This window comes from Mchenga conophoros, linkage group LG13, assembly GCF_057382185.1.
Source record: "Mchenga conophoros isolate Kocher_MC1m ecotype Shallow Benthic linkage group LG13, M_conophoros_male_GT1.1, whole genome shotgun sequence".
In the NCBI taxonomy this organism is placed as follows: domain Eukaryota; kingdom Metazoa; phylum Chordata; class Actinopteri; order Cichliformes; family Cichlidae; genus Mchenga; species Mchenga conophoros.
This window is the reverse complement of record NC_140538.1, coordinates 1,833,682-1,844,346: the sequence shown is the minus strand read 5'-3', so window position 1 is coordinate 1,844,346 and position 10,665 is coordinate 1,833,682. Positions and strand designations below refer to the sequence as shown.

General features: G+C 45.7%; 2 protein-coding genes across 4 annotated transcripts; both read left to right on the top strand.

Moving 5' to 3' along the window:
- The first annotated feature begins 737 nt into the window (after nt 1–737).
- On the top strand, nt 738–5,319 carry vsx1 (visual system homeobox 1 homolog, chx10-like). 3 transcript variants are annotated; one of them, XR_014894770.1, is made up of 6 exons: nt 738–1,193; nt 1,419–1,494; nt 2,247–2,370; nt 2,785–2,980; nt 3,174–4,441; nt 5,081–5,319. XR_014894770.1 is itself a non-coding variant. In XM_085295973.1 (5 exons), exons 1-5 carry the CDS (start codon nt 785–787, stop codon nt 3,464–3,466), a joined length of 1,083 nt encoding a protein of 360 aa, XP_085152099.1. In that variant the 5' UTR covers nt 738–784; the 3' UTR covers nt 3,467–4,990. The 3 variants fall into 3 exon arrangements, 2 of the variants coding, with proteins under 2 accessions (XP_085152099.1, XP_085152098.1); XM_085295973.1 differs by lacking the exon at nt 5,081–5,319 and having other exon boundaries at nt 2,785–2,965; nt 3,174–4,990; XM_085295972.1 differs by lacking the exon at nt 5,081–5,319 and having other exon boundaries at nt 3,174–4,990.
- A 501-nt stretch (nt 5,320–5,820) lies between these two features.
- LOC146560577 (uncharacterized) lies at nt 5,821–10,295 on the top strand. Its single transcript, XM_085295971.1, has 5 exons — nt 5,821–6,023; nt 6,658–6,802; nt 6,923–6,984; nt 7,060–7,114; nt 7,388–10,295. Exons 1-5 carry the CDS (start codon nt 5,895–5,897, stop codon nt 8,632–8,634), a joined length of 1,638 nt encoding a protein of 545 aa, XP_085152097.1. The 5' UTR covers nt 5,821–5,894; the 3' UTR covers nt 8,635–10,295.
- The last annotated feature ends 370 nt before the right edge of the window (nt 10,296–10,665 follow it).

Sequence of the window (10,665 nt, the reverse complement as noted above, 5' to 3'; positions counted from 1 at the left end):
CAAAACCTCAGAAAGGAAAATAAATAAATCAATGTTTAAAAAAAGAAATAAAATGGCACCAAATCCAGGAAATAAATCCAACGGATAAAGTAGGAACTGTGCATTTGATTCTTTACTCACTTCCTTGATTTAATAGTTTATTTTGCTGAGTTTAGATTTTTCTGTCTGTAAATAAAATTCATCGATCATTAAAACTGACTTTTCAGCACTTTTAAAATCCAGTTTTCTTTATTTTGTACATTTAACAGCAGCTGAAGTCAGATTACAGCAAATCCAAAGCATCAAACACCTGTGAAGAGAGGTCAGAGGTCATTTTTAGGGTCATGAAAAGAGCACAAACAGAAGTGCACGAGGGTCACGTGACCGCAGCCTTCGCAGTGTCAGTCTGCGGCTCCCTTAGACCCATCCTGCTGTCAGCACGGCCCCCGTGGGCCGCGCCCCACAGTTTAAGCGGCCTTGATGGAGCCTAGATTAGGTTTGTGAAATCTGATGGTGCTGATGGCAGCAGCTGATTGGTGGATGCTCTGTGATGTTTGGCCGCATCAAAGATAAACAGTCTTCCTCCTCCTCTTCTTCCTCTGAAATCCTGATCGGATTGGAGGGAAATTGGTGGCAATTAATCCTCTGGGATTGAGCCCCCCCCCCCCCCCCCCCCCCACCCCTCCTGCTCTGTGCCCTGATTGGCCGCCGCTGGGATCCCGGGCCTGATAAAGCTGCCCGCCGCCCGTTGCCGCTCTGTTCTCCACCTTCATCACCTCCTCTGCTCCATCACCTCCTCTGCTCCATGATGACCGGGCGGGAGGAGCTCAGCGAGGAGAAGCCGCGGGTGAAGCTGCTGTCCCCGGGTTTCGGCATTGACAAGAGCCGGCTGCACGGCCCCGGGCTCCGCTCCAAAGGCTTCGCCATCACCGACCTGCTGGGCCTGGAGACAGACCTGCAGGCCCGGCAGCAGCCCGGCGGGGCTCCTTTCGCCTCGGGGCCCGGGACGGAGCAGCACGGGGCCGGTCCCGGCCTCGGCGGGTTCTCCTTCCCGGGGGGGTCGCTGCCCCTTGGCCTAGGCTTCCTGTGCAGCCTGGCGGCGCAGCAGCCCGCCGGGGCGCCGTGCTTCCTGCCTGGACACCTGCCGCTGCTGCAGGCCCGGCCCGACAGCCACTACCTGCAGAACCTGGAGGTCCAGCGGGAGGCCTATTCCGGTACGGAGACAGGCTGGAAGAAGGGTCCCTGATGGGAGCCCTTCGCTCCGGCTCGGGTTCTGTGCTGACGCGTCCCTAAAATATTTTTTGGCTTTTAATCTGGTTTTAGTCACGAGGCCTTCAGCGTCATCACCGACCCGAGTTTATTGGCTCCTTTATCTCAACTTTATTTTGTTTCTGATGATTTTTCGTTCAGATTTGATTTTTTTCTCTTTGCTGTCGCAGATGAAGAGTGTCTGTCGGACCGAAACGACCCCAAAACCTCCGGAAACTCTCAGAAGAGGAAGAAGAGGAGACACCGGTGAGGAAAACTGCAGAACTCAACGAACCGAATGTTTTTAAAACGAAGAAATAATTCAGGGTCATTTTTTAAACATTTGGCCTTTTTAAAATTCTAATTCTGTGCTCTTTTCATGTTTTTTCGGTGTTTCCGTTGAATTCGGACAAAAATACAAATAAGAGAAAAAACGCTGAAAAAACCCAAACACACATTCAGATTTTTATTCTGAATTCAGCAACGTGAAGAAATAAAAAAGAAGAAACGAAAAAAAGATTTTTAAAGACACATTTCAGCTTCACGCAAGGCTTAAATATATTTTAATTAAGTTAAAACTACGAATTAATTCGTTTCTAGCAGAAAAAAGAACTTTGATTCATCGTGATTATTAAAAACATTTATTATTATTTTATTATTGAAAGCTTTGTGTCATAAATATTATAATGTTGATGATGAATCGTGATTGTTCCATTAGTGAAAAGCAGAAAACATTTTCAATCAAATCATAGAAAAAAAATGGAGGAACAAACCAAACCGTGGCTGCTTTACTGAATTCAATAAATAATAATCAATAATCAGGTTCCAATAATTAAGGAGAGAAGACAGATGATGATAATAAAATAAAAAGATTTCATATTTTAACCTGATTTTTTTTTTAAAATTTTCAGTCATGAACAATTCTTAGAAGTGTAAATAAAATAATCAGTGATGTCAGTAATGAAGAAGATCAAACGTGATGAAGAATGAAACATGATCGGGTCTGCTGCTGTGTTCAGGACGGTGTTCACCTCCCACCAGCTGGAGGAGCTGGAGAAGGCCTTCCAGGAGGCTCATTACCCCGACGTGTACGCCCGGGAGATGCTGGCCATGAAGACGGAGCTGCCCGAGGACAGGATACAGGTGAGGGTCCCGATCAGGTGACATCAATCTGACCAATCAGCAGAGTGGAGAACTGATCCGAGGAACATCTGTAATGCGAAAACCCTGAATCATTCAAATCAGAGACAGATTTCCTGTGAGGGGGAAACCTCAGCGTAAAAACAAGTTTTCTCAATTAAAAAAAAAAGAAGTATTTTTTTCAAATTGTTTTTATTATTGATTTAATGAATTTATTTGAAGAGGCTGTTTGGTTTTTAATATTTGGGCTTTAATCTGATCTGAACTTTGTTCTGTTTTGTTGATTTTATTGAGAAATGCTGTGAACATGTGAAATCGTGTTGTTTTTATTTCTCTGTGTAACACATTATTTATTTGTTTACCTGCTCAAGTGTTGGGCACGACCTCTGACCTCTGTACTTCCTGTTTTATTTCCAGGTGTGGTTTCAGAACCGGCGGGCCAAGTGGCGTAAGCGTGAGAAGTGCTGGGGTCGCAGCAGCGTCATGGCGGAGTACGGTCTGTACGGCGCCATGGTGCGACACTCCATCCCGCTGCCCGAGTCCATCCTCAACTCTGCCAAGAACGGCATGATGGGATCGTGCGCCCCCTGGCTGCTCGGTGAGCCGCATGCACGTCAGTGCCACACGTGCACCACAGCAGCATCAATACACACCGATCAGTGATCAATAAGCCTTTAGAGTAAACAATGAAGTGCTGCGTGTAACACGGGCCTGAATGTTTTCATGTTACTATAGCAGTGAACAAACATGTAAACAACACTGCAGTTCGCACTGGACTGAACCTGAATGTGACTCCGCCCCCACAGGGATGCACAAGAAGTCTTTGGAAATGTCCAAAAAGTGTTCCAGCCCTCCGGCGTCCGACTCGGCGCGCTCCGATTCGTTCTGCGATGCCTCGGAACGACGAGGTTCCAGCAAGGCCCAGGAGCCGGAGGAGGACAAGCTGATGGAGGAGGAAGAGGACGAGGTGGAGGAGGAGGTGGCCATTGACCTGTCCAGCTCATCTAAACAGCAGCAGCAAGAGGAGGGCGGAGCCTCGATAAGAACCGCCTCTTCACCACAGCAACAAAGCTGCAGCGAATCAGACGAACATAGCTGAAGATGATCTGACCAAAGAGGAGGAAGGTGTTCTGTTCAGGCAGCGCTGTGATGGGATTGGCTCTTTCAGGAAGCACAGCCAATTGAAACAAACGCAGCCAAAACTTTACTTGTTACTATGCAAAGTTAGTTTGTTCAAACGCTAGCTGCTGGTTTGCTAACAAAGCTAAGAGCTAATATAAATATTGTTTTGGTGTGCTACTACCTGTTAAAATATCAGCAGGATTGATCATGTAAGCATTTTGTAGCTGACTTTATTTTCTCAGTGTTAGCGACAAAAAAAGTTCTGATTTTAGATGAAAAACAATGATATTAAAAGTTTCAGTTGTCAACAAGTGTTAACAGTGAAACAAATAATGGGAAAATATGAGTCATGATAACATATTTTGATAGAAAATGCTATTACTTAAAGCTATTTTTAGCTAACATGCTAATATATGTAAACCCTGTGTTATACTATAAGGATCAGCTAGCAAACTTTAGCACTTCAAAAAAGCTTTAATCACTACTATTAACTTTTTGTATTAGTATTTGAACATTTCAGATTTACCATGCTAGTGGCATGCTACGGTGGTAATTTCTGCACTGTGCGACAAAGTGTTGTTAGTGTGCTAAAATAGCCTGATACTAACAGAGCACTAGCATTAAGCATGCTAATCATTAAGTATGCTAACTTATGTTCTGAAACAACAAAATAGTGATTGGCTGTGCTCGCCGTGCTCCTGGGAAACTAATGTTCATCGTTAAGATGAACACCGATGCTGTGACGTTCAGATCAGCCTCGAGGGGTTGGAGTCTTTTCTAAAAGACTGTGAAAGACGTGTGTGTGTGTGTGTGTGTGTGTGTGTGTGTGTTTGTTTATGTTTTATATCCATGGTTTTTGGGAGTCTGAGAATATCTAATGTTTTCTTCCTGTTGGTTTTTGTGTTTTATAGTTGGACCTGCTTGACTGAAACTCTGTGAATGTAATTTAAATGTAAGATTTCAAACATTTTATCTTTATTATTATTATTATTATTATTATTATTATTATTAGTATATGCTTATACAGGTGGAGATTCAGCAGGGTGGAAAATAAAGAAGTATTTTTGGAATCAGCTGAGCTTTGTTGTGATTTATTAACACAAACACTGATTAAAACTTAATTTTACACATCAGCTGAAAAAAAAGAGGCACATATTTACTACTAGTTTTAAAAGAGCATCATTCTATAAAGTTTCCAAATTCTATATTCAGTTTTAACAGGAAACTTTGAGTACCATAAATGTTTAATTCAAATTTTTTGTGAATTGTTTCACTTTTGCCACCCACTGACTTCCATACCTACTTAGCGGTACCCCAAATTAACCAGATAGGTGAAAAAATACAAATAAAATTCATAAAAGGCCAAGAGATTCACTAATCTTCATCTTTCTGTTATAAAACAAATGTAATGAAACTGAAGGATGAATTGAAAATATGATTTAATTCCATTTTAGGCATTGCTGCTGGTATTAGAAGAAAAACAGGCACCTTTGAAAATAAAAATGTTTTTATACCATTTAATACTGTTTTTTCTGTGTTATCTGAATTAAATTACACGTGTATCATCAGCCATCATGATGTTGTTTGTTAGAACGGCAACTTATCTACAGCTGAGAGGAAGCAGTTGGACCAGCTCATAAAGGCCAGCTCTGTGCTAGGATGCCCCCTCGACCCAGTGCAGGTGGTAGGAGACAGAAGAATCCTTGGACGGTGTCTCCACCCCACGCATGAAGCTGTGGCAGAACTGGAGAGCTCCTTTGGTCTCACCCTGCTGCATCCACAGTGCACAAAGGAGTGTCGCAGGTCCCTCCTCCCAGCAGTTGTTGGACTTCCGTCACAGCTCCCAACAAACTCAATAAAGTATTTACATCCTGCTGGTATTTGCAGTTTTTCCATTTTTGCTAAATAGTCTGTTGTTGTTGGTTTTTAAGCACAAATATACAGCATTTTGTGCACCAATAATCCTACTCAGCTGCACATTTCTGTGAGTCCTGCTTTTTTAATGTTGGAAATCTGCCTCTACAGTCTCTTAATTGTTGTTTTTTAAATTTCATATTCTTTACTTTTGTGTGAATCTGCATGCTCCGCCTGTCCCGGTGAGGGACAATAAAGGATATCTCTATTCTATTCCATTAAAGACACATTTACGTTCATATTCCACACTGAAGTAAGCCAAACTCTATTTTAAAATCATGTAATTTAAGGATTTTTCGTAATGTTTATTATCCAATGCGCGACGCCTTCAGTAGATTCAGCAGAAAATCAATAAATGTACTTTTATTGACTTTCCGCTTCCCTTTCCCGACCAGTGCCTGCTGGATAAGCCAATTACGTCACTTCCTCTATCCACATTAGCGGTTTGGTTGCTAAGCTAACTGGCCACTGAGAGTGGGAACTCCTGAAAAATGGCTGATTTAAGCACTTTCAGGAATGAAGTGGCGCTCGTCGTCAACAGCCTGGCCAGGGCGGTGGTGACGGAGATTTTCAGCGCTGTGGAGGGAGCTTCTTTAAACAGACAAAGCCTCGAAGCCGAGGTAAGCCAGCCCAGCTAACTCTCGCTAACAGCTACCTCAACTCCAGCTCTTCCGGTTTCACGTGCTCACGGTGTGCGTGCGAGAGAAGACGAAGAAGAAGCGCGAGGTGTTTAAGTGGTTTACTCACTCCCAAAGTCCCGATGTCATCATCCCGAGCTCCATTTAAAAATCCTCCAATTTTAGTTCGTCAATAATTTATTAACTCAGTGACACAAATCATTACAACCGAGACTACTTAGACCTAGAGCCTGAAAATTGGCTCCTCCTTCTTACCTGTGACTGAAATCTAAGCCGCCTACATTTCGGCATGTTTTAAGTTGGAAAGAGAAAAGTTTCGCTTAACACACAGGTAAAGACATTCACCTGCAGCAGGAGCTGTTTTTCTGCTTTTTCTGTTTTTCTGCTTTTACCTCACAGATTCCAAGTATAGGTTAGCGTTCAGCATTGTTTTTGGGAAATATCCTGAACCAAATATGAACCTTTTTCCCCTCATATGTGTGATCATGTGCAGACAGTTTTGTTGAGTCGGAGTGACAGTGAAGAAAACCTAAAAACAAGAACATTCCCAATGAAGATCCATCACCTATCATCAGAAAACATGAGTCATGAAACGGTGTGTGTGTTTTCCTCACAGGAGAAACTCGGCGCTCTCGTCGAGCATCTCTGTTTTGAAGCTGTGGAGAAAATCCTGAAGCTGGTCAATCTGAGCGTTATGAAGAGCGGCGAGAACGTGGGCCAGATGCATGATGGGAGCGATGATGTTTCAGAGACAGCCGGAGGTCAGTACTCTGACCTCTGATTGGCTGCAGATTGAACAGCTGGGACGGGGTCCCTGAAAGAATGATTACATCACCACCTAAACGCTTCAGGTTGTGTACTTGCCGTTTCCTGTTTTGCAGGCGAAGGCGGCGGTGGCGCTCCCTTCCCCCCCTCAGAGCAGACCTACATCTTGGTTTATGAGGTCAGTGAGTGAGTCCAGCAAACTGCCAGAGAACGAGCGCTAAGCGAGCACTGACACCTGTCCTGTGTCTTTCAGAATGCCGCCGCAGACTCACAGTGTGTGCTGGTGTCACTGGAGAGTCACGCTAACGGTGAGAAGTCGCTCCTTTGATTTGTCACTGATTAAACCTGAAAAAGGTGAGGTTCTTATCCACAGTGTGGGTGTTATGCAGTAGGCCACACCCCCAGACAGGCACCTGTTTGGTGAAGGTGTTGTCTGTAGCGTGAAATCAAAGCATCATGATTGGCCGTGACATCATATTTTCTCAGGTTACTTGATAGTTTTTTAAGATGTGCGAGCGCTGTCCGACTGTCCCGTCTACGAGTAACGTCCCGCTCACAGACTTCCTGTTGCTCTGTTGCAGGTGGAAATGAAAGCACGTGTGATGTAACAGGTCAGGGGACAGAGCTCTCCCCCTCCTCGTCTGCGCCTCAGGCCGATGACCACGAGTACGCTCGCTCGACGTCGCCTCCATCCAGCAGTGCCTCAGCGGCAGTGGGTGGGGTCAGGAAGAGGCCTCGCGGCCGCAGGAAGAGAGCTCGAATCGTGGTGTCTGGTGAGGCAACAGAGACTCACCTACAGTGCTCGCACTGCGCCATGTTGTTTCCAAACAGCGAGCGGCTCGCCGACCACGAGAAGAAGGCTCACCCGGCGTGCTCGGTGTGTGGCCTGCGGTTCACTGGTGTCCTGAAACTGCGTGAACACGAGCTGAAAAAACACGGGCTGCTGCCGTACATCTGCGACTTCTGCCCGAAGAGGTTTAACCACAAGGCGCATCGCGACCTGCACGTGAAGGCGCGGCACACCGGCGAGAAGAGCTGCCACTGCGACATCTGCGGAAAGGGCTACGCCTGCGTGAGCGTGCTGAAGACGCACCGCATCACGCACTTCGACAAGTCGTTCATCTGTGACGTCTGCGGGAAGGGCTTCTACCACGCCTGCCACCTGACACGCCACAAGCTGGTGCACCAGGAAGTGCGGCCGTTCCGCTGCCCCACCTGCGGGAAGGGCTTCACGCAGGCCGCCAACCTGCGCAGCCACCAGGCGACGCACACTGGCGAGCGGCAGCTCTGCTCTATCTGCGGCAAGAGCTTCCGCTGCCTGAAAAACCACGTCATCAGCAAACATTCGCACGAGCTGCCCGCCGACGAGCTGCCCGCTGTCGACGCCATCGTTAGCTGCGAGGTCTGCGGCAAGAAGTTCCCGAACCCATCGCAGTACCGCGCACATCAGCGGAGCCACACCGGGGAGAAACCTTTCCACTGCGACATCTGTGGGAAAAGCTACCGTCTGAAGGAGCTGCTGCGCGACCACCGCTACACACACACCGGGGAGAAACCGTACCGCTGCTCGCTGTGCCCCAAGACCTTCAACCTCGCCACAAGCTTCATGAGGCACCGCAGCATCCACAGCGGCGAGATGCCGTACAGCTGCCGCGACTGCGGTAAACACTTCCGCCTGTTCACCTTTCTCAAGGCTCACCTGCAGACCAAAGCTCACGTGAAGCAGACAGGAGCGCAGGGAAACGCCCCCCCGCCAATCAGCAGCATCGAACAGGAGGTGGTCCCGGACGGATCCATAATTGCTGCCCAGCTGGTGTCGAGTCTTTAAAGCAAAACGATGAAACCGTAAACACAAACGGCAAGTGGGAGAACTCGCCGTTTGTGTTTACAGTGTTTAAGAACTGCAAGAACTCAGCGGCCACAGTCGCACTCTGCACCGGAGCTGTGAGGCGTGGCGCCGCGTGGTCGTTAAACTCGTATCTGTTTGGTAATAACTTATGTGTCATGTGACGTCTGTTTATTTTGAAAACAAACTCAGATCAGAAATGATCGCCATGCCGAATTTCAATATAAATGAAGAATGACGTTTGCATTATTTGGGGCGTGGCCTCTTTGACAGGTGAATGACTGTTCTTTATATACAGTCTGATTCCAGCCCACATACACACAGACTTCCTCTGCACTTTCAGAATAGAGCGCCTGGAGTTTTCCCGTCTGACCAGTTGTCCTGCTTTGTGACCTTTGACCTCTGTTGTGTCGGCCGTGCCCCTCTGTGATAGCTGCTCATGTAATCCAGCTGTTTTCCAGCTGAACAGAGGTGAGATTAAAGGATCCAATCAGCAGATAATCCTGATCCTTTGTGTTTGAACAGTTTAATCACCGTGGCGACCGCTGATTGCTACTGTTGTCTCTGTTTACCTGTTAAAGACCGCCATGTTTTCCATGTCAGCGTGTCAGAGCTGCAGCTGTTAATCCCAGTTTCGATGCGGGCTAATAATTGTGACAGCTTATTGGCTGACAGGCATGCGAGGAGCCGCAGATTTAACGTGGACGTCGGCGAGCTGGTCAGGTGCTCAGACGCTCACAGGGTTAAAGCTGAAGTGTCGCTGACAGCGGGAATCAGCTGTTTACGTCAGATTAATCGTGTCTTTTGTCATGTTTTACTGTTGTTATCCACACAGGAAACACTCGGCGGTAACTTCCTGTCTCTAATCTTTGAAAGCCTCGTGTTTCAGCTCGTCTCTTTATAAACATAAAGACATAAAGAAAATTCTGAGAATAAAAAAAGTGGAAATGTGCAGATTACAGTAGATGTTTGCGCAGCTGACCAGCCATCCTGTGATACAGCATCCGTGCTCCTTATTGGTCGAGGCTGTAACCATGGATATCTGTCCACTGCAGACATTTCATTTTGTACAAATCCAGCAGCTTCTCTTCAGCGTCCTCGTGCTCATCGCCGGCTGAAAGACAAATCACCTCCTTCCTTTAGCTAAAACTGAGTCTGAAGTACGACCTCACGCACTCGATGACAAACGGCCTTCCTGTTTGACGCGTTTGGTCTTGTGTGCGATCTTCAGACCTCGCTCTGACATTTTAATAAAACACGCAGAAAGGAAGTTGTGTTTTGCACGCTCTGCTTGTTTCTGTGCCGCAGGTTTTTCCACATCTGTGGACACTCGGCTCACAGAGCCTCCTTTAGAAATGCAAAACACCCAAACTGCTCGCACAGTGCGTGCCTTTACAGGCGTGCCATCACTTTTAAATATCTGCAGGTTTTAATGTGAGCGGGCGGCTTCATGAGGACGCTCAGCCGGGGACACCTTAGTTCAAATTTAAATGGTTTCTTTATGTTCACAAAGGAAGTGATGTAACCGTTAACAATAAGAAGACAAGACAGGAAATTGTTTGTAGTTTAATAAATAAATGTGACAATAAAAAGTGAACACGAGCAGATTAAAGTTGACAAAGGAGCTTGCAAAGAAAAGCGTCTGGACTTCTTTAAGTTACTTGAAGACGTTTCACCTCTGAAGAAGCTTCTCGGATGAGAGGTGAAACGTCTTCAAGTAACTTAAAGAAGTCCAGACGCTTTTCTTTGCAAGCTCCTTTGACTACGATGACCTGGATGACTGAGAACCTTCACAGAAAGATTAAAGTTGACGTTCTGACTTTAATTTAAATGTAATATAAAAAACATCATTACGGGATTAAAAATGCAAACATATTTTTATTACATGTTTCTGAATAAATATGAGACAAACTCTCTAAAATAATAAGTAATAATGAGTGAATTCATTTTTTATTTAATTTTTTTTACAAAAATAAGTTCAGAATTTCATTTTAACTCTTCAATCCAAAACTC

Coding starts and splice junctions, on each gene's coding strand:
- vsx1 (XM_085295972.1), top strand. CDS start 785: ATGATGACCGGGCGGGAGGAGCTCAGCGAGGAGAAGCCGCGGGTGAAG. Junction 1,495..2,246: donor AGGAAGAAGAGGAGACACCG/GTGAGGAAAACT, acceptor TGCTGTGTTCAG/GACGGTGTTCACCTCCCACC. Junction 2,371..2,784: donor TGCCCGAGGACAGGATACAG/GTGAGGGTCCCG, acceptor TTTTATTTCCAG/GTGTGGTTTCAGAACCGGCG.
- LOC146560577 (XM_085295971.1), top strand. CDS start 5,895: ATGGCTGATTTAAGCACTTTCAGGAATGAAGTGGCGCTCGTCGTCAAC. Junction 6,024..6,657: donor GACAAAGCCTCGAAGCCGAG/GTAAGCCAGCCC, acceptor TTTTCCTCACAG/GAGAAACTCGGCGCTCTCGT. Junction 6,985..7,059: donor CCTACATCTTGGTTTATGAG/GTCAGTGAGTGA, acceptor TGTGTCTTTCAG/AATGCCGCCGCAGACTCACA.